At 44.3% G+C, this 23,977-nt stretch overlaps 1 protein-coding gene across 1 annotated transcript; it reads right to left on the reverse strand.

Moving 5' to 3' along the window:
- Positions 1 to 15,643: 15,643 nt before the first annotated feature.
- Positions 15,644 to 18,796, reverse strand: pou3f1 (POU class 3 homeobox 1). The gene has a single exon (XM_042106909.1). The coding sequence runs from the start codon at positions 18,623 to 18,625 to the stop codon at positions 17,498 to 17,500; it is 1,128 nt and encodes a 375-aa protein (XP_041962843.1). The 5' UTR covers positions 18,626 to 18,796; the 3' UTR covers positions 15,644 to 17,497.
- Between the last annotated feature and the right edge of the window lie 5,181 nt (positions 18,797 to 23,977).

The following is a 23,977-nucleotide window of genomic DNA, read 5'->3' on the forward strand; positions in this document are numbered from 1 at the left end:
ACCTTTGTTCTGCCCACTGTGGCGTAGGATGAGCGTGGGTCCTGATACTGAAGGACGTTAGCGTGGGCCTGCATGTGCCCCTCCCCACCCGAATTGAGACAGTTCCAGAATCCCAGAAATGCGCCCCAGAAAACTGAGGCCCACAGGGTTAACATTTTTTGGGGGGTTTCATTCCCCCCTTTTGTCCGGCTGGACAAATGATTCGGGTTGGTGGGACAATAATGTTTTTGATAAGACTCTAAATTTTGAAGCTGAAGCGCTCCATTGTGGGCTGACTAATGGGCAGCACGTGGCTGGACGTGAACTCCCATAGCCCCCCGTGGCTCGCGCCCAAAGGACAGTGTCCAGGGAGTGGGGAGTCCGGGACAGCCCAGCCCGTCCCTCCCTCCGCCCTGGCAACAACAAGCGGGCACTTTGTTCGTGGCGGGACAACAAGGGGCGCTCTGAGTGAGGGTGAATTACCTTGAGGACGCGCTTGCTGGCAAGGACTCTTCGTGCCAGTGGAGGGTGCCCCCTCATGCAGACTAGTCAGGAGAGAGATAACGTTTCTCCACCATCTGTCCATGCCCATGCCCGGAGTCCGCACCGTGCACTCGTTCTCTCCATCACTCCATCCCTCTCTCTCTCTATCTCTTTCTCTCTCTCCTATCAAGTGTGTTTTTGTCTAAATTCTTCTCATAATCCTTTAGTTGTTTACTAACAAAGCTGTGTACTTACAAAGCTTCAATGTTCATTGACATAGATAGATAGATAGATAGATAGATAGATAGATAGATAGATACTTTATTGATCCCCAGGGGAAATTCAAGAAAACATGTAACATGTAACATGTTCATCCTGGCCCTGAAAAGAGGAAAGTAACATTGTGGCTTAGGGTGAGCCATACACTATCCAAGCACAATAAGCAACACAGAAGTGTGTATGTGTGTGCGTGTGTGTGTGTGTGTGTGTGTGTGTGTGGGGGGGGGGGGGGGGGGATCATTTTATTGGCTGTTGAACACATAAACAACCTTCTGCCAGATTTGAGGACTGAACCTCTACCTACAGCGTTTTCGCTCGTTTTCACCTCTTCATTTGTTTTTTACCGGTTACCATTCTGTCGTTTTCGTGTAGACATGGCCTTAATCTCCTCTTCTGTACTTCACCCATCCTTAATTTAGTGCCCTCAACAGAGAGAGGCTAAAATGTGCATAACTGTACCAGAATGTGTGCTAAATTCACTGAGTCAAGCATAGCACAGGCGAACAAGATGATTTTGCTCTATTAAATTACACTGATTATGAATGAGGGTTTCTTGCCCTACAGAGAGGGAAATCTTCTTCATCCTTTGTCTTTGATTCAGTGATTTCATCTCTCTGATTATTATTCACCTTCATATTCAGATGAATCCTTATCTAAGAAGCTCAAGCTACAACTTTTACATATTTATTCAAATGGCACCTCTATGGCTTTTGATGTTCCCACTAAAAGGATACGTACCTAGGAAGTCTATAATTCAAAAATGACTTGCCATTTTGATGGTGATCCTGCATAAATATCGCAGGCACTCATTACTCTGATTAGGTCATCTCATTATCTGCTCTGATAACTAATCCAAATCCTTGTTCAAATCAAAGAAAAAGAGGACTAAAAATATGCTGGTTCCATTGCAGAATAAAGCATTATTTAGTTTATTAGTAGTACGCATCAGTGTGTTAACGGACCAGTGTGTCAATATGATGATATACATACATACTGTACATACATACATATTTATATATATATATATATATATATATATATATATATATATATATATATATATAAAAACATATTGACTCACATACACACACACACACACACACACACACTGTATATATTTACAGCTCTGGAAAAAATACCACTGCACATTTATCTGATGTCATCCTACGGTTTCTGAGTGACATTTGAATGAGTTGAGACCGTCAACTCTGATACAGCCTGATACAGAAGCTTCTGTGTCTGTACCCGTTTGTGTGTGAATGAGAGAGTCTGCATGGGTGGGAGTGATTGAACGTGTGTGTGAGTGTGTTTATATGTTCATGTGTGGCTCACTTGAGTCATACTTGCTGGTAAATGCCCCCCGTTCCTCTGTGAGAGGTGAGGTGAGAGGGGTGTACCCAAGAGAGAGGGACACGAGCCAACCCCCCCCCCCCCCCCCCCCCATTCGTCTCCTTAACCTCCCCTGAGTGCTGCCATATGTCCCGCGTTAACAAGGCCCACGCCGCCCCGACAGCTAATCAATGGATCAATCATAAAATTATCGCCAGTAATCAATCACCACTCAGTACAAGATAAATCCCATCAATCTATCCATCCTCTTACCTGCCTGGCTGCCTTGACCAGGCCATGTCACGTAACAGATGGAAAGCATGCTTATGCAACCTTCTTATGTGAAACCCTTCATGCCTTCTCTTTTCAAATAAAATGAAAAAGGAAAGGTTTGTGTGTGTGCGTGTGCACGTGTGTGTGTGTGTGTGTGTGTGTGTGTGTTTGCACTTTTACCCGTGTGTACATCTACACTCACACACATAGATGTACACACGGGTAAAAGTGCAAACACACACACACACACACACACGTGTGTGTGTGTGTTCAGTGAGTGCGCGCGGCCAACTACAGATATAGTGGTACAGCAAAGAAAGTTCAGTTCAGAGGCGGCGTGTTTTGGCTCCTGTCTGTATGCGGGCTGCTTCCTTCATCTCCACACGCCTCCCTAGCGCCGTCATAAAAAATCCATTATCAGGCCTCATGATTTACAAGGCGCTGCGCTCCCCGTGCCTCTCAATAGTAATGAATCTCATCGTGGAGGAAGAGGAGGAGGAGGAGGAGGAAGAGCGGATATGAGTGTATACTAAAGAGCACGCTCCTTGCTCGCATGCATGCGTACCCTTGTGCAGGGAAAATGCCACATGGGACACCAAAGGCCCACAGAGTGGAACAGGAGGAAACGGGGGAAGAGAACATTAGAAAGAGGGAGAGAGAGAGAGAGAGAGAGAGAGGGAGAGAAGGAGGGTGTAGAGTGAAGAAAGTGGCTGTCAGGGAGAGTGAGTGAGAGGGGAGAGAGAATTGGGAGAGATGAAGGGAGATGAAGAGAAAGGGAGGCCATTGTTTGGCCTCTGCACGCTCAGCTCCTACCCGGCGGCCATCTTGAATTCCATCCATTGAGCCGGTTGCCGTGCGTAGGCCAGCCCTCCGACGCATTTCCCCGCTGGACGCACAACGGCGGCCATTCAGCCACACATCTGAAACACACACGCACACTCACACACACACATACACAAACACACACACACACACACACACAACCTCTCACACACGCAGACTGGCTTGCCTTTTGAGACTCACCCCCCCCCCCCCAGCCCTCCCCTATCCACCACCCCCTCTCCCTGGTTTGGATGCTGCGATAGACACGCCAGTGGCCCTCAGAAACGGCTCTTGTGTGCGTCGGTTCCCTGAGCGCTCGTGGTTACTGCCCGTGGAGGGTGATGGGAGAGGTGACCGGAGGGGTTGCCGGGGTTACGGGCTCCCGAGGGGGTGGGGGTGTCACAGGGCAACGCACGGGCGCGTCACCGAGAGGGGCCTCGGGAGTTGCGTCCGTGGGGCTCCTAACCCCCACCGCCCCCTTCCCTGCATTCCACTCATGCGATACGCCGTGCTGACGTGGGTGGCCTGGATGACCTCTGACCCCTGGGAAAGTGCTTTTGCGTGGCCATTGTGTTGGAGGTGCACTATCGGACCCCTCTATCTGCCATGACCCCAGTGGTGAGGGTGGCATGTCATGAGTAGACTGAGCTTTTTCTCACACAAACACGCACCCAGCTCAGTCTTCTAACTCAATCTGTATGATCACCTGTACTTGTAATCATAATCTATCTGCTAACAGGGCTTCAATATTTGCTAACGGGCTGCTTTACTTATGGATAACACAACTACCAATATTAAACTCCTTAAGAGATGTTAAAGTGAGGAATTGCTGTCCTTTTAAAATAGCTGATATTGATTATAATAAATAGCAGGCTGTAATGCGTCAGTGCCCTTATTGGGAGTGCACACAGCACACACACACACACACACACACACACACACACACACACACACACACACACACACACACACACACACACACGCAGAGCACATACACACACACACACACACTTTGGACAGGACACAGTGGAGTAGACTTTCAAGCCAACGCTGTGTAGGAGCCACGGTCAATGTTATTGTAAGTGATAATACCATGCACTTGTTTTGTTGTTTTCCAGCAATCGACACATACATATTTAATAAAGCCGGCACAATGGGCCATTGTAACCGCTCAGGCGCCTCTCACACACTGTGCATAACTGAGCCTGAGACTCGGCCATAGAGAACTACTGGGGTTTATTTCTGTTCCTCGAAATCTCTCACACTTAGAAATACACTCATTTCTTTCAATTAAAGGCATGGAATGTCAGTTAATATATGATACGGTCTCAGTGTGCTCCATTGTGCATATACACGGGCACATGTCTGTCTATTAAATATGTCTGTCTGTCTATCGGATGTGTCTGTCTGTGTGTTGTATATTATGTGTATCTGTCTGTCTGTTGGATATGTGTGTCTGTTTCTGTTGGATATGTTTGGTTTTCTGTCTGTCTGTCTGTTTAATATGGTATATATATATATACTCTTTTGATCCTGTGAGGGAAATTTGGTATGTTGGACTGTCTGTCTGTTGGATATGTGTTTGTCTGTCTGTCTGTCTGTTAGATATGTATGTCTCTCTGTCTGTCTGTTGGATATGTATGTAATTTATTTGTCCTCCACACACACACACACAGACACAGAGACACACAGACGCTAGGACGTGGGGGTGTCTGTCTGCAGTCGACCCTGAAGGATGGCCAGCCGAGGCAGCGCGGGGGTGCCGCTGCGTTCGCTGTGACAGGAGACTGGCTGGAGGTGACCACGGTCAACCTGACACCCTCGGACATTGACTGCCGTGTCAGGGAGGGGAGTGATAGCAGGGCCTTTAGGAACCTGGAGAGAGGGCAGGGTGTGTGTGTGTGGGGGGGGGGGGAAGGGGGGGGAGGTGAGAGGTGACAGACATTGTGATGGATGAGGCGGGCGTCGGGATGCTTCCTCCGGCTCGTGCTCAGCCACCTCTCGTCTGGGCCAGAGAGGTAGAGGAGGAGGGGGCAGTCGCTCAAGATAGAGAAGGAGAGGAGGTGTCTGGACCCCCTCCACCTCCAGTCGTACACGCTCCCTCTTCTCTTCTCTGGGGTGAGGGGAAACAGCTGGTGGGCTTGGCCGGAGAGAGTGCCGTTGACAGCGGTGGTCGTCGCCACGGTATCCCCCCTCCCATCATCACTCATGCAGGAGACGCTGAGAGCGTCATTTCACAGCTGGCGGCTAACGATGAAGAAGACACATCACCTCAGGTCAATCGCATTGTTCAGCCTCCGTCTGCAGGGTTTGGATGAAGCACAGCACGTTACCAGGAAGGCATTATTCCTATTAGTGTATGGAACTGACATGTCCAAAGCAGTTCTGCAAGCCTTCCTGTGTAAGTATTGAAATTTAGTTCGATGGCTTTGTAAGGGCACTTCAGCTGTGGGATATGCAGCTATACCCAACCGTCAACCACTTCTGTCTTTTTTTCTGACTTTTTCTCTCTCTCTCTCTCTCTCTCTGCTCTGCCAGGTTTAAAGGCTTTTTGGAATGGGCTGCCAGCTCCATGAAACACTTGGCCCTTATTTACCCTTGGAGGCACAGGCCAGCACCCCTGAGAACCCCCCCCCCCACACACACACACACACACACACAAACACACACACACATAACCTGGCCACCTTCTTATCTTAACCTTCAAACAGAGGGAGGGAGGAGAGTGGAGAGCGTGGGGGACCGAGTCGATGCAGCGGCTACAAAGGCAGGAGAGGAGAAGCACAGGGCCGTCCGTCACAGGAGCCTAGCCTGCTAATTGATAGCTAGAGGGAGTTTGGGGAGAGCTGTCAGACCATTTTCTTTAAAACGAAGCATCCTGCACAGTTAGGCCACTGTACACACACACACACACACACACACACAGACACGTGTGTGTGTCAAAACCAAATTGACCTACAGCTCCACTCTAACTTTTTGATGGTTGATGGTAAACTTATGTTTTTCACTCCGAGTACATTCAATGTTGCAGTTGAAGCTACGGTATATAAATCACATCAAAATACACATCCACACATACTCACACCCACTCTCATTACAACACACACTGTGAACAGGCTTTAGCTCTGTGGCCCCCACACAATGAGATCTGTCTTGTTCTCATGCGTTCCTTGCATTGGTACACCCACCGTAGTAAGACTGATCCATGTTTGTGTGTAGGATTGTAACTAAATTAGATACAGTTGCCTGCGATATCTGCTTGAATGTTCACGGTGCACACAGTATGGTATAGATGAGTATGGTTTAAGCTAACAATTGTTGATGACGTTCCTTAAGTGTTATTGATTTGCAAGGGCCCAGTGTCACCATGGGACTGTTGCTGCCAAGTGCCTCAGAAAGTTGCCAAACCAGTGATTCCCTCTGGTTACCTTGACGTTACTTCATGCCCCTGTGCCTTTGGGGGTTTGGATGCTGTGCAGAGGCCTCTTTAGGACCGGACATCCCATCACTATCAATCTGAAAAGGCGTTATCATTCAGGTAATGACGCTGTCAATGCAACACATTCAAAGAGACTGTTTTTGCTTTTTTGTTGTAAATGCATGATGTTGTCCAAGTCATTTGACTGATAGTGTAGATAAGAGGCATGTGAACCAAAGCATGCCCCTTCTTGTCAGTGGTTAAACTTATATGAGCAGCTGTATGAGCAATACTTCACACTGGATATAGGCCACTTAACACTGGTTAAATGCTAAAATCACAAACCTATTGATGTGAGGTAAGTAATTGAAGGGATGTGTGTGTGTATGTGTGTGTGTGTGTGTGTTTGTATTCGTGTGTGTATGCATGTTTGGGGATACACTCCAGTGCTCTCACCCCATGTCTGTCAAAGTTGGTTGCCCACCTGATGCGCTTCACTGCTTATGAAAGGAAAGGAGTCCAGCTGGGAGGGTCTCACACACACACACACTCTCTCTCTCTCTCTCTCTCTCTCTCTCTCTCTCTCTCTCTCTCTTTCACACACACACACACACACACACACACACACACACACACACACACACACACACACACTCACACACATAGAGTGAGTCCCATATCCAGATCAGCAGTGCGAGTGTGACTTTGTGAGATTTAGAGCAGAGCGGGGGCTTTGACATCTGGCTGATACACAGACAGATCCACGGGAGGCCCTGTGTCTTTTGGTCCAGTTCTGACCTACTGGAGAGGAGCCCGGCCCCTGAGACAAAAGAGAAAGAGTTACCCCCCCCCCCCCCCCCCCCCCAAAAGAAAAACCCTCCCATCCCACACCCTCTAGGTCTCCAACCATGAGACATTTAATCTAACCTTTATGTCATCATCAAACATGAATAATAATATTTTTAATTAATTCAAAAGTAAAAAAAAAAGAATCTCTGTGCTGCTCTCCTAGTCAGTATTTCTTGGTCTTCTGGGAATGTCTTCACAACTTTCATTCACCTTGCCCTGTTAAACTTTTCTATTTTTTTTATTTTACAGCTGATATTAACATGCCAAACTCAAACTCAAAAAAAGAAATTGGGGCAAATAAGGCGTACAAACAGAGATGAAGAATTTGATTGACTAAAAGTGAGAAAGAGAGAAAGAGCACGAGAGAGAAAGAGAGAGATAAAAAAAGACTGACCTTTGTCTTATTTAAAAATCAAACGAGCATCGGGTGCTGGGCCAGAGGAGCACAGTGTGTGTGTGTGTGTATGTGAGTGTGTGTGTGTGTGTGTGTGAGGACGGGAAGGCACGCGGGGGCGTCAGCCTGACCCCTGACCCCTTGGGGCGTACGTTGCGGAGGCGGCAGCGGCAGCAACGACAGTCGCGTCCGTGGCGGGCCAATCCACTGGGCGGTGGCCCCGGAATGTCAGGCCCCTGGGCAGCTGCCTCGGCCTGCCCTGCTAATGATTTATGGGTCTGGGGTGGCATCGACGCGTGGCCAGCCCTGGGGAGCGCCCTAAATGGTAGTTTTGACACCGCTGAAAGCAGAGGTTAAAGGTGATCAATAACAAGGCTTTACAGGAACCAGAGAGGAACAGGGGGACAGAGGAGGAGAGGGGAAGAGAGGGAGGGATGGAGGTGGAGAGCTGGTGTGTTTTTAATTGGGTACCTCGTTAATTGCGTCTTTGTGTCTCATCTCTTCTTCTTTTGTGTGGATGGGCTGTAGACCCGTGAACTCTGCCTGTGGCGAGGGGAGATAGCGGAGAGGCTGAGGAGCCATGTGTTTTGTGTGCTTCTGTATGTGTGTACTGAGTGTGTGTACAACTTATTGGAAATTGGAGATTGAAAAGTATAAAAAACTGTAGACTGTAGAGATAAGAAAGACATTTACAAACATAATGTATATGCTATACAAATTGCAATTATACATTATACATAATTAATACAAATAGTATATGTTTTTTTTTTCTGTAGACTGTAGGTGTCAAGAAATGTCAGTGAGATGTCATATAAGTAGACAAACAACGCGAGTTTGTGGTATGTTGACATTAAACCCAGAGATCCGTTCAAGTTGGAAAAAAGAGGTTGGTGGTAAAAGTCTTTTACTGATTATGGAAACGTTTCAGATTTGTCTTTTAAACTGTAAACAAAGATGGCAAGCAAATAGGCAATCACATGAGTTTTTGACCCTTTTGCCCCTCAATCTGAACATGCCTTTGACTAATCTCGCATTTCATACACCCCTCCTATAGGTGTGGTATTTCACTACACCACGCTGCCACAGAGCCAAGCCCAGGACTGACATCTTTAGGGCTGTTGGGGTGAGATGGCATGCCCAGTCCAGAATCATAACTTGTTATACACTGTGTCAAACAAACAAATAAAAAGCATTACAAAAACACCAGACAGATGGTGTAAGGCATCCACAAAAAGTACCGTCTATGGCATTACTGCATGGATGACATAGATACTGTATTATTATTTTATGTGCAGAGGGTGCATATGTGATGATGCATTGGTGGAGTGCATATGTGGTGAGGAATTACACATATTTAATAATATGTGTTTGTACACTGTCATCCCACTGTAAAACACTAAGTATTTTGTATGTATGGCCATGTGTGGATTTTGGGTTTGCACTGTGTGTGTGTGTGTGTGTTGTGTGTGTTGTGTGTGTGTGTGTGTGTGTGTGTGTGTGTGTGTGTGTGTGTGTGTGTGTGTGTGTGTGATGTGCTATTTCTGTGTGTGTGTGTCTCCAGCCCCCCGACACACGCGCACAATCCACCCCCACCGACCCCAATTCAAACCCCCCACATTTTTGAGGATCTCTTAGAAGTGAGCTGATTAGGCTTAAAACTCCACTGCTTTCCCTAATCATATCTGCACATCTAAATCATCTGTGTACGTTACTAATTACACAGTCGTGCGCTGTGTCCTTGAGCTCAGCGGCAGGTCTCCATTTCATCTCCCTCTCCTCCCTCTCCTCCCTCTCTCTCTCTCTCTTTCTCTCTCTCGTTCTCTCTCTCCACTCTCTTTCCTCTCTCTCCCTCCGTCTCGGTCTCTTTCTCTGCTCTTTCTCCCGGTCCCTTTCTTTTTCCACCTTCTCCCGTCGCTGTTTCTCTCTTTCTTCCATTTTCTCCCACTCTCCCTCTTTCTTCTCCTGCTCTCCCTCACTCTCTCATTCTTTTTTTCTTTCATTCTCCCCTCTCCTCCTCCCTCCTTCCTCGTTTGTTTATTTATTTATTTACTTACTTATTTACTTCACTTGTTATGTTGGCGGCTGTGTGAGGCTTTGTGCGGCGCAGACTGCACTTCACACACACAGAGCTTCAGTGTCCTCTCGGAGAAAGACTGGAACGAGCTACACAGACAGCGTGAGGGAGAGAGAGGGAGAGGAAGAGCATGAGAGGGAGAGAGAGAAAGCATGAGAGAGGGAGAGCATGAGAGAGGCTTACCTGCAAGTGCAACTGGAGTGTGTTTATGTAGCACATACATTTGGCATTTGGCAAGAAAATTCATTTTTAAACCTAAAAATGAATATTCAAACCTTGAGCAGCCACTTGAAACAGCCTCTCTTCACTGGTATGCACAAAACCATGGCAAGAATCTACAAGCGTACAAAGGCCAAGTAATTTTAGACAGTTTAGACATTTTATCATTTGATGCAACAGGGCACTGGACAATTTGGGCGACCTCGTCATTCATAAGTAAATAAGTAGGTAAGTAAGTTAATAAATAAATTAAAACTCAAAACAAGAAAAAAAGAATAGCAAAGGAATGAAAAAGGGGGAAGTTGGGCAGAATGAAAAACCCTCAACCTATAGCAACACCTCTCCACATAGTGGTTAATACCTTGAAACTGACTTGAAGGATAGACCTTATAGCTACAATGCCCAACGTCCTAAATAGCACAACAGCCCTCTGCCTACTTGCTCTCTTCCAGGCTCTTTTCATATGGTAAGCAGGTGATCACTGTGTGGCCACATCGCAGCCCGCCTTTCAAGACGCTCAAAGGGGAACCTTGAGGTTGGCTGGGAAGAAAAGGAATATTTGATGAAAAAAGTGCATTATTCCTCCTTTTGCAGCCTCTTCCTCCATCCGCCCCGAAGCGCAGGCTTTCTGTTCGCTCCCAGAGAAGAGTATTTATTACATAAACGAGTGGGAGGAGGAAAGATGGAAGGACTGGGAGGACTGGGGGTTAACAGCAGCCTCTCCTCACAAAGGTACCGGCACACAGACCAGCAGCTAATCAACTAATCTCCTTTTAACTTCACAATGTCTCTACATGGCTTTCTGTAACCATACCCATCAATGAGACAATGATTGTCTAATGATTCAGATCAGAAGGCCCTGAGCTTCTCTTAAATTGAATTTTTACGGTACTGTTCTCAAGTGCATTAACGTTATGTTTGGTTTATTTAATTATGTCATTATTAGCCATTAATTGTGTGTTATTAGCCATTTAAAAGCATTCGTGCAGCTAAGAAGCAACCTCTTTTACTGATTGAACATCTTCTTTAAATTGTATGTTTCTCCATCAATAGTTTGTGTTAATACAAGATTGTGGATATGTCACAGTCGCTATTAATTAATATGTAAGTCACCTCGGAAGAAAGCAACAACGGGGGAGAGCACCAACTGTCCCTGATCTCACGTTAAAGAATGCGCTAGGCATCTTCAGCATCGATGTCTTGGGAGGCGTCAGACGCTGCATGGCTCCGAGCATCTGACTCTCAGTTGAACTGAACTGTGGTGAGGTGGGGCCCCCGAGTCTCCTAATCTGGCTTGGCTGGGTGATTATACTGGAGCTCAACTCTCAAGCATCACTTCACACTTCAGCATAGACCAGCCAGAGAGAGAGAGAGAGAGAATGAAAAAGAGAGAAAGTGAGAGAGAAAAAGAGAAAGTCAGAAAGAGAGCATGCAAGAGAACGAGTGCGAAAGAGGGGCGGGAAAACAGTGTGAAGTGCATTATTCAGCCCTATTATTACCATAATTGCCAGAATTGTTGCAGTGTTTGTAATGTCATTAATAACAGTCGGCGTAGAATAATGCGCTTAATGTTATTTATCTCTTGGCAGATAGATGCGCCTAATCCTCATTCATTTGCTTTGGATCAATGCAAATCCGCTAGTGCGAGCGAAATCCACCGCTGCCTGCTCTCTGCCCCCCCTCACGCCTGTGGCTCCTAATGTATTTTCCCACCATTAACCATCATAATCCCCGCTAATCAGAGCTAATCCACATCTCATGTGTGGGATGATACTGCCCTGCTGCTGATGGAGGCGGTGGCAGAAGCGCCAAGCAGCACAGGCCCACACTCGCATCCTCCTCTCTCTCTCTCTCTCTCTCTCTCTCTCTCTCTCTGTCTCTTGGTCTGTCTCACTATCTCACTCTCTTCTGGGATAAAAATCAAACAGGTGTATTGGCAAACGCAGAAACAAACAGTTTATCTCAGTGTGCTGCCTTGGGTTCTCCATTTCACTCAAGCAGAGCTGAGCTGATCTTGGTTAGATAGAATGGGCTGTGTATTCAGGCTAGTCGTTATGAAAAAATCATCCTCTCTTGAAAAACATGAAATCTGCTTCTGATCTGTTGATTGATTGATTGATTGAATGATTGATTGATTGGTTGGTTGGTTGACTGGTTTGTAGATTGATTAATTTACATCCATAAAACAAGGTAGAAATGGCATCTGGTTTTAGTCCCACACATTTCTAGTAATCCCTTGGTGTAAAGCATCATTGCTTTGGTCTTGGCAAGGTAGTACAACTTTCTTCTAGGATATTTATCATTTTTAAACACTCCTCTTTGACCCTGTGCAAGTGTTGTGGATGATGTCCTTGAGACTGCCAGTGTCACTGAGTTTGGAGTAGAACACAGCATGTGGCTGGAGAAGTCAATCTGAGGACACCCATTTATTGTCTGTGTTTACTGCTAAAGCCACCCTGCCCCTCTGTATCAGGCAAACAGTCTGCCCAAATGCAGTCCTACATTTAGCCATTTACCACCAACAATTTGCTCAGTCCAGACCCCAGCCTTTGGCCTCAAGTCAAGGTCAATGGATCCAATTAATGGCCGGTTCAGATAGCTTTTAATGTTCTATTTTGGATAAAAGCATCTGATACATGAAAAAAAACATTGCCCAGTGGATTCATAGAAATAGTACTTCATAAGTGGAAAGTGATTCATATTGCCTAATACCTGGCTGGGGCATTTGTCATATTTGGACTGGAGTAGGAAAGTAGTCACTGTTTGCCATCAGTCATGCCATTAACAAAAATAACATGGTAGAATATGTTTGATATGTGTTTATTATATAGATTCAACGCATTAAAAGTGTTTGACACTATTATTATTATTATTATTATTATTATTATTATGGGTACACTTTAATACACTATTTTATATCCATTTTATATCCATCTGCCCTATCCACTCCATGAGAGTGAAGAAGATGAAGAAGGTGTGTGTGTGTGTGCACGTGTGCAAGTTTGTGTGTGTGTGTGTGTGTGTGTGTGTGTGTGTGTGTGTGTGTGTGTGTGTGCACGTGTGCAAGTTTGTGTGTGTGCGTGTGTGTGTGTGTGTGTGCAATGTGCATGTGTGCGTGCGTGTGCGTGCGTGTGCATTAGACAGAGAGAGAGAGAGAGAGAGAGAGAGAGAGAGAGAGAGAGAGAGAGAGAGAGAGAGGTTCTGTCATACATTGAGAGGCCATGTAAAGCTGTTAAGTCTCTGATCAGTTGTGGTCATGGAGCAGGGCTCCGAAGACTCAGGTTAACGCTGGAGGTCTACATTCCCCTCACAGGACTCTGTATGGAGCAAAAATGGGAATTGACCATTAAGGGGGGTTGGTGGCATTGGCTGGTTTTGATTATTAGGGGGTTACAACACCCCGCCCCCCAATATTTTACACCTATGCCCTTAATGGCAGGAGGAAAAATAGAAATACTGCAATATTTTAATTTTGATAATTAAAGAGCACATACATTCCTAGATTAACAGAAACATGCACCTTACATTGTTCAAATTTTGATCTGATCAAATAAAATATATACAGTCGTAGTATATACACGTAGTATCACCATGGTGCGCGCTCTCTGTAAGGGCTCATTGTCGTGCCTGCATTGACAATTCTTCATCGTTAGGGGGCGCCTGGAACTCGCTTGTTCTGTGGATAAGTTCTGAACCTGCTACACATAGCCTGTACAAAACCGTTGAAATCTTGAGCTGCTTTGAGGTTAAAATGAGGAAATATTCTTTATAGAAGTACTCACTGCTTCTCAAATAATTGTGAAGTTTATTTAATTTAATTTACGTAGCCTAACATAGGCCAATAAACTGGTGGACAAACTGCACGGGCATATGATTGGCTACTAATATTATCATGTTAGATACTAGTCCTACCGTCTCAAACAGATATCACTGTCTAAGGCAGATGTCTGATACATTTGATTTTGCATAAGCTTTTGGTAGGCTAGTTTAGGCTATAGCAGGTCTATAAAAAATATTTTAAACATTTCCCAATGTAATCGCCACGAAAAAGTCAGAGAGGCCAGAAAGGAGGACAAAAAATGAACTAGCCTATATAAAACAACACTATTTTTTTTAATGAATAATAGGTTTTACATAATTTGTCTTTCATAATAGAGAGCATGCGTTCCTATAATTATGTAGATTTAAATATGTTTTCTTCCGTTGTTAAGTTCACCCTCATTACGACCTGGCTCGCCTTTCGCAAACTTCACCATAGGCTTGCCACTGCGTTCATTTTCTGTATTTAATTCAGGATACGCAAATCGAGTTATTGTAATTGTCATTGGCTAATAGTCTACAAATTGTAATAATGGAAAAGCTCTGCTGTAGAAGTATATCAATAGAAGTATATTTTAAATAGAAAGAATGACACTGTGATAATGGACTCTCTTGCTTGTGTAATGTCATAATTTTACAACAACAAAAAAAATATTGAGATTAAATAGTGTGAATAAAAGTTGTTCTCAATTTTGGAAAACGAATGAGCTGACAGAGGTGATAAACAGGAATGCATCGCCTTTAGACTTTCACAAGCGCTCGTATTAGTGTTTTTGGTCACTTTAAAAGGTGCCACACATGATGTGCGCCACACGAAGAACGAAGCACTCATGCATTCTTCTTAGACGGGAGAAGCCCATGTCTTATCCACGGTTGCCTTTCTCCCATATGTCTGACATTGGCCATAATCAGAGGGCCGATATCCAACCGTTTGAAATTATTCGGGGGTTTTGGTGTATAGGCCTAGCTAGTGACGGAGAGGCAATTGCTGTTAGAAGGCCATATGGATAAGTGGATTTGCGAAAACATAAAAACTTCATTTGCCAGTTTACCCTCAAACTGTTACATTTACTACAGATTGACTTTGAACACAAGTTTGTGGAAGTGAGCTGAAGGCAACCTTCCACAAGTCCATGCGTTTTTGTTGTTTCGTAGTCTATAGGTCCAAACAAAACATCTACTGAGGGCGCGTTAACAGTAGCCTAGCAATGATTGCAGAGATATTTGTAGTAAGAATAATGATTCATCATAGCATAAATTATAGCACTGATTATAACATGGATTATTATAATGATGATTATAATATTGTTTTAAAAAGCATAAGTAGATCAGTAGGCTCAATTAGAGGAGGACAGGGCAGTGCAAGTGTTTTCTCAATATTGCACAATTTAATACCGCAGTTACACAAGAATGTTGACAACTTATAATAATGCTGGTAAGGCCTGAGGTAATATTTCTTAAATTCGTTTCGCTCTCTTTACGCTTTCAAACAGCACATGGACATAGCGCTGGTCAAACCTGATTCTGAGTTACATAATGGATTTCAGGCGATAATTCCTTTTTTTAAGGTTTTTTTAAGGTTTATGGGCAACATAGCCTACTACCTGACCTGTAGTGTAGGGAATTATATTACTTAATCATATAATATTGCAAAGCTGTAGTCAAGACGCTCCAGGATTTAACAACAGTGACAACCAGAGGAGTAGTGAAGACAGAAGACTTTTTCTTGTAGTATATACGTTTTATGTAAGTAATAAAATATTACTATAACATAAATATAAATGTGACTTTGCAGTCTACATTTTGCAATCAACATACAACCAATGTAGTAAACAAAACATCTGTAATCCACTGCAACATAATTAACAGAGCCAAACAAAACAAGCTCCAAACACATTAAGGAAATAAATATATAGATATATAAATGGTCAAATTCATAAATGAAATCATATTAAAATATCTTCTCGGAATTAGTAAGTGTACAAAACTGCCCAGAAACAAACAAACAAACAAACAAAACGATAAACTCAGAACAAATACATATGTTTACATATTCGACATATTTACATCTCCGAAATAATCCTGACATCTATTTCTTTAGAATCTTTGTAGTTGTTGATGTGTTTGTTGAAAACGTAGGCTAGTAAGCTACGTCCACCGGTGACAAAGCATTTTTCACCATTTGTCCATCCAAAGATGACGAATCTCGAAAAGACAAGTGGAAAACACACAACTTCATCAATTTTCCCTTCCGTCCAGACACGGAAATATGATAAAAGACTTGCTATCAGAGGCTGTCATCACCTTCCCATAGGCATATTCCTCATATATTTATCAATGGGGAGTAAGCGTAAATCACATAATGGCATAAAATAATAATGGCTCCTTCTCATGATGAATTTAGCGAGACCTCTTTATCAATGAATCTTATTACACAGTAGGCTATGTAATGTAAGTTTTTCGATATAGAGCAGGGCACTGAAGTTACCTGAGATAGTTCTTTCCTTTTCGACTCTGACCAATCTCTTCAGAAAGGATTTACTTTTAGAAGCGTGATATTTAGCCTTGCTGGCCACGAGCGCAAAGAGATAGCTATGGAAACTGTAAACAAATCTTTCTTTTTTCTGAGAGGGCCTGGAGGGGAAATGTAGGCTACTATAGCTAAAATGAAAAACAAAACAAAAAAAACAACGATGCTAACTCAAAAATAAGTGCTCCATGCAAAAAGCTAAAAGTAAACACAAAGAAAGAGTGATAGTAAACTATTCATCTTTGCCTTTTAGCGTCTGATGCCATCTCCAACTATCATGTCAGACGAAAAAAAAGAGGAAAAATGACCGTGTTGCCTTTTGATGTATCAGCAGCTGAAATGTTTTTGTCAGAATCTGACAACTGTCTTTTACCTATGACAAGTACTATACTGTTGCAGGAGGTGGATAAGAGTTGCGTTGTTACACTACAGCAATACATGGATATTCAAAAAAGAAACATTTTGCAATATCCTACATGGGGGACACGGGTTAAAAATAACGAAATCATCACAATTGATATACTGATAAGAAACAACGATTTTCAAGTCTGGTTAATCAGTTTTAATCTAGAAAGGCGCAATTCTGTTCATTCTATCTCCTTTGTTGATGTACACCACAGATGCACTGGCGAGCCCGTCCACATTCAAAGACACCAGAAAGAAGCAGCCCCACTTGTGACATGCTTTCCCGTGAACAAACGATGAGATAGAATCAGTTATGTTTTTGTCCTGACTGCCGTCCTCCTTTCAATTTTGGTAAATTAAGACCTTGGTTTCATTAAAAATGCGCGCAAAATTTAAGTAGCCTAAATGACCATTATTTATGCAATGCTCAAAAACATTCCCGTCCACTCAGTTGTTGCGCCACAATCTCGTGTCGCGAACGGCAAAACTCTTTCTGTCCACCTTGTCTCGCATTGTCTTTTTTTCTCAATGGAAAACTAAAACAAAATTAAATACTGTAAAATCCATAGTCCATTTCTCATTTTCTTTTCTTTTCTGAAATTATAATATTGTTCATGAAAACAGTCACTGCACTGGACTCTGTAGTGTATGGTGAAGAGGGGGGGTCTCCGCTTGTGAATATACGTCCTCCATGGAGGGATGAGGGACCCCTACTGGCGTCATTCTTTTCTCTTTTTGTCTTCTGTTGCAAAACCAAACACGAACAACCTCTTTCTCCAACTGAAGGGTGCTGGCTAAAGATGTGATTTCGTGGGCAGAAGGCTTGGGGCACTTTAAGAAATGGTTTTCCAGGGCTCCTTTCACACCGACCTCGATAGAGGTCCTCTTCTTTCGTTTCCTACCCTGTGCTGCGATCTTGTCCAAATTGGTTGGACTGCCCGTGTTCGAGTCTGTTTCCTCAAGCCACTTGTTCAACAGTGGCTTAAGTTTGCACATGTTCTTGAAACTGAGCTGAAGTGCCTCGAACCTGCAGATAGTGGTCTGCGAAAAGACGTTTCCGTAGAGAGTACCCAGCGCCAAGCCAACGTCCGCCTGCGTGAAGCCCAGCTTGATGCGGCGCTGCTTGAACTGTTTGGCGAACTGCTCCAGGTCGTCCGAGCTGGGTGCGTCCTCGTCGGAATGGTCCTGGTGATGGCTGAACGGCTGCTGGGGGGACTCCATTTGGTTGTCATGGCTACCCGCGTCGTCGTGGAGCGGGTCCCGCATGTGGTGCAGGGAGGCGGGCTGCGGGCTCAGCAAGGGGTTGAGATTCGTGTAGCCAGTCTGCGAGTAGACCAGTGACTGGTGACCGTTGGAAGCCGGAGATAGTGGGGATAAGTGGTGCGTCGTGGTCGGTGCCCATGACGCGTGGTGGGTGTTCTGTGTTTGCTGGTGCACCAAGTGCGATCTGTGGTGAAACCCGTTACCCTGGTCATCTCGGCTCGCCTGAACACTGGCTTTGTTGTGTTCCGGCTGCCCGATGTGAGTTCCGCTGGTCCAGTCGGTGTTGGATGTGGGGAGCCACTGATGGTGCGTCAGGCTCATCGGATGTCCCGTGTTAGTCGCCGCTAGCCCTTGCAGGTACTCATGGTGCATCATTTTCTGCACCTCTCTATATGTTGTCCCCTGGTGCATCCTGTCCGAATCCGGATGCATGAGCGGGTTGGAAGGCAAGGTGTTATTCCGTGGAATATAGTGAGCTGTTGTCGCCATGGCGCCGACTTAGAAAACTGCCACACTCCTCGGAGCTCCGTGGGCTTTAGAGCCAAAACGCAACAACCTACTTGGGGAGGTCTTAGAGAGGAGGGAAGACACGCCTCCCCTTCGCTTGCATTGGCTCCTTACCAACTTGAGCCCGCCAGGTTGCTGTATTCTCTTTCGCGAGCCGCTTGGTTGGCTGACGGGCGAAATGATCCTAGTTACTCGCAATTGGCCTCCCTCGCAACGTTCTTTCTCTCTCTCTCTCTCTCGCTCACACACACACCTCCCTTCCCCTGTTGAGGCGGAGAGCGGTAGCAAAACAGTAGGAAATTATTGGGTTTCACTTAGTTTTACGGGCTGTTTTGAAAATAGCCACGTGGGGGAGTACGGAGCTCTTTTTGGAGGGGTGGAACGCACACCCCTCAGCGTTTGTGGTCATAAGTAAGAGTTGGCGGGGACTCTCTCCTAACGCTTTCCTTCAGCGTGGATTAGTATTCCGGCGCTATTCAAAGCCCTGAAACCACCCACAAAATCAGATGCATGTAAATAGGAAAGCGACATTAAAGGAAACCATGCCTCCATATGCATCACTACAACACGGCAAATTCATTTATCCGAGGAGGGAATGAAGGAGAAAGTCCGTATTTATATCACAAATGCATCTCCCTCACTGAAGCAGGAGGGGAAGGTCCACAGCCTACACACGGGCGCAATCTGCATATGTTTGGCAACACAAAAAGCCATATGAATCTGACATATTTCATATCCTCCTTTGCAGCCAAGTATTTGTAATCCCGTATAATGTGGGTATGAATGTGGAAAATAGGTCTGATGATTAAAAGAACAAAGCTATTACTGTTCATTTATTAAATCTTGGTTAAATCATACCAGTGGTAGGAATGCACAGTCTGCACATATTTAACAAAAATCGATTATTAAATATAGCAAACCTAGGCTAGCTTTGATTTTTTCCTCTTTTGCAGACCCTAGTTTTTTAAAGTATGGTCTGAGAGTGTGAGTGCTTTCTGTATGCAAAACCGGTGAAAACATTGGTGGTAGCTATTTCATTGCATTTCTCTATCGAAGCATTTTTCTAAACAGCAACTTGGAAATCCTCTGTGTCTCCCTCCTGGCTTCCTCTCCACCGCTCTCCCGGTTGATCTGATTATTTTTCCCTTCACGTTTTGTCCCAATAGCAAATTACCAATTCTATGAATTGCAAAGCAGCCGCAGAGACGCTGAGGGGTAGAGAGGGGGGAGATGTGAAGATTGAAAGGGATCTTTGCAAACACAATCACGTTCTTAAATGGAAATGTGGGGCTTTAAACAAATCTTACATCTCTCCGGTTCCAGTCTTCTAAAAGTCTGCAATCAGGCACACGCTCCCCTCTTCTAAAACCGCAGCTTTTTGGGAGATTTTTTGGTATCAGTCTTATTTTAATTATTTACCTGAATGTGTTTCTTTTTTCTCTCTCTCTCACGGTCTTGTTTGTGTGTCTGTCTCTATCTCTCTCACACAAGCGCGGGCATGTAGAGCAGGATTTTCAGACGGGATGCGCCGCAGCGGTCATGCAATTCCAGCTCGAGACTACAAGAAAACTAACGGTAAGTGTGCTCTTTTTGAGTGTCATTGTAAAATGCATACACGACACGGCTTTTGAAGTGTGTGTGTGTGTGTGTGTGAGAGAGAGAGTGAGAGAGAGAGAGAGTACGCGCGCGTGCTTGTCGTTTATGCTGTTCATGGGGTCACAGGTACTCGTCACTGTCTCGAGAAAGGCGTGGTTTTGTCCGGCTATCGATTAGATATTTATTTAGACGAATATGACTGAAGGACTGTTGCTCTGTCTGTTGGTAACTAAAGCTTACTTGTGCGACAATGTTTCTTGCTGGAATTTTTTTAATGTATATATGCTATATAACGTAGGCTATTGCTCAAAAATGATGTGTATTTATGCAATGTCACTGGTGACAATTGTTTCATTAGTGTTCACATTTTTTCCAAAGCTGTAACAGTTGACTGATTCCCACAATAATGCTGTACAGTAGGCTACTGTTAATCCGTTAAAGCGCAAATAATACATAGTGCATGGTTTGGTAATACATGGTTTGGTAAAAAAAAGCCATTTTAAAATCATATTTTATTTTATTTTATAATTTATTGGCTCAGCTCCCTCACAAGCATGTTCAAATTGAGCAGTTTGCTATAGGCTAAACCAAATCCACTGCACACAGAAATCTGCAAACTGTGCATGGGTATGGACACTAATGTCAAAGTGAGACATTTTTAACTTTATATGATGGGGTTGTTATGAACAACATATATTTAAATAATCGATCAAATTAACGAATTTACGTTCTATATGCAGACGTAACTGTGTGGGCAACACTTCATTAGCCCGCTTGAAAACATTCTGTCCTTCACTCAGGACTCCTATGACATATTGCTTCAAACCAAAAAAACTGAGCAACGGGAAGTTCGATGTGAACTGAGGAGGGCAACGGAGGATGTTGCTTCCAATACCCCAGAGCTTCCTTGAGACACTTAATGTGAACGCGTTATACTGTAGAGTCATGGTCGTTTAACAGTCTATAAAAAGAGCGGTCATTCCTACTTGAGGAAGAAGACTGGACACAGAGGCACTCTTGTCCTCTGCATGTCTGAGAGGAGCACGGCCAAACGTCCCTGCTTTCTTTCAAATAAAGAAAAGAATATGGCCTTGTGTGGAACGAGGTGAATTTTTCTTAGGATGCAAGATGTTGCTATGGAGAGCAGTTTGAAAGGATCAAACTGATCTCGCTAATGAATGACAGGCCATACAGGAAAAGACAAGTAATGACCGCCTAAGATGTTGTGGAAAGATAGTCGGGTACAATCAGACTCTCTCAACTAGACCAATACAATTGCAAAGACATTTACAGTTACAGTAGCCTATAAAATGTCCATTTTTAGAGGACCGACAGCCAGTTTAATCTCCACTCTGCCGCTGTGGCCTGTGTTGTATGTTGTTTTGAAATCGTTTTCACGTTTAGAAGTTATTTAGATCTAGTGATAAAACATGTTTGATGTTTGCCCATGTATACTATGTAGCCTATACCATATTTAGCGTAGGCCTACCTATACTTTTACTAGACGTATAAATATATTTGTTTTGGCAAAGGCTAAGGCAATGAGCAACAAATCCGTGCATTTCAACGCCCTCTAATGTAAAGCGTCCTAATGCAATTTAGAGCACCATAGGCCAGGTCTGAAAACAGTTCTCTCCTGTCAGCCAGGATTCCACGCGCACCTTGCCAGTCAAGTTCTGAGAACCTCGCAAGGGACTCCATTGATTTGGATAAAGCGGTCCTCAGTCGGACTAGCTTTTTGCAACCAGCAGGGTAATTGCAGGCTTTCTGTAGGCTAATGAATAAGGAAAAATAAGGAAACCCATGGCACATCCAGGCCTATATAAGTTATATATCCAACGTAAACCAATGCAACAACTGATTCCACAAGTAAAATAATAAGTAGGCCTTAAAGTAAAAAAAGAAAAGTAGCCTACAATTATCGCTGACATTTTACGCTTGTTTGTCCCTTAGTAGCCGTCAATCAAAACTCCACCAAAAGAATACATGGCAAATAGGCTAATGGATGAGTGTGTCGTAAATGCATAGACACGAGTGTGTGACAGAGCGCGCGCGCACACACACACACACACACACACACAGAGAGAGAGAGAGAGAGAGAGAGAGAGAGAGAGAGAGTTTTATAGTTAAGAAACAAGTTTCTTGAAGTAAAACAAAAACATTTTACTAACTCGTTCTTGGAGAGACAGGGAGGGGATTTTGTTTAGCCCAGACTTAATGCCCGATATTCTACTTTTAATTCAAAATTGACTGATATTCTAAACTCTTTTATAGAAACAGATTTGTGTTCTAGCTTTCCTTCTCATTTTAAAATGTTCTCAATATGACAGATGTGGGTAATGGGCACCGGCTCTTCATAACAAGGCGTTCAGAGAGACCGAAATGTCCTGTAGCCTAGGCTAGTCCGCAGGTACCTCATCCCCTTTGCTTTTTTTGGCTAATGAACTCAGGCGATTCCGCCATAATTCCCTGAGGATCGAAAGAGGGTATGTTTCCCTTTCGGTAAAAGGTGTGAGTTATCTCCCTGTATCTCTCCACTTACCTCAAGGCTAATTAGGCGGGGCTCTGAAGACACACTCATGAATATTCATGTAGACACCGGCGTGCAATTAGCCAGTGAGAGAGTTCTTAACTTCAATCCCCGGCCAGCATCGCGCCATACAGGCGAGACGGGGATACTTTTCGCCGCATCTGTGGTGTTGAGCCAAGTTTGTTTGAACACGACGTGTGTGAAAAAAATGGGAGGCACCAACGAAATTATACTCTTGCCCCGTTACTTTTCGCTGCAAGAAATGGCACAAGCGAGACTGCTATACATAGGCTAAACTATAAATAACGGCAGTATATTTTAATTGCAAATGTAGCTGCTTGTCCGTCGGATTTTGGTGAACTTATCTTATTGGTCTATTTTAAAAGATAACATTAGTTCGGTAGGTGAATCTGCTTATAGAGAATAATTTAAAGTAATCTCTGCAGTGACAGATAGTTAAATAAAAAAGTAGCCTACAATCGGCAAAAGACTTTAATGAACCAAATGACTTTTGTTTCCACATTACACTCTTAACGGAATGAACTCCACACCGTGTAATGAACTCTTAGAATAATATTAATATGGCATAGTTTTAAGGCTAAATGAGATGCCAGTGACTTACAGACACCTGTGTTATGCAAATATGCAGCCCAAATCACATTTGCACATGTTTATTCACAAGCACACTATCACCCACACTCACACTCTCTCTTACACACACACACACACACACACACACACACACATTCTGTATGCCTGTGCTCACAGTCTTACACCCATACCTTCTCGTACATATGTGTGTGTGTGTGTGTGTGTGTGTGTGTGTGTGTGTTTAAGGAGAAGTGTGTGTCTGTGTATGTGTGTGTGTGGGTAGGTTGGTGGGTGGGGGGCGGTTGTGAGTACCTATATGAGCCTAACCTGTGTGGCAGTCTTGCCTTGTCTACCAGGGCCTCCAATCCACTGTTTTGAATTCAAGGTGATCCTTATCCCCCCCCCCCCCCTCCACCCTTGGGTGTGTGTGCGCCACTTGCCTCCATAAGGACGTGTTTCTGTATGTATGTATGTGCAGGGGCACGACTAGCTTTTGGGCCGGTTTTTGAGATAAGCAGCGGAATGTTGTGCAGACTGAATATGGATGCCCTTTCCACCACACACACATACACACACCACACACACACACACACACACACACACACACACACACACAC

This window comes from Alosa sapidissima, chromosome 10, assembly GCF_018492685.1.
Source record: "Alosa sapidissima isolate fAloSap1 chromosome 10, fAloSap1.pri, whole genome shotgun sequence".
NCBI lineage: Eukaryota > Metazoa > Chordata > Actinopteri > Clupeiformes > Clupeidae > Alosa > Alosa sapidissima.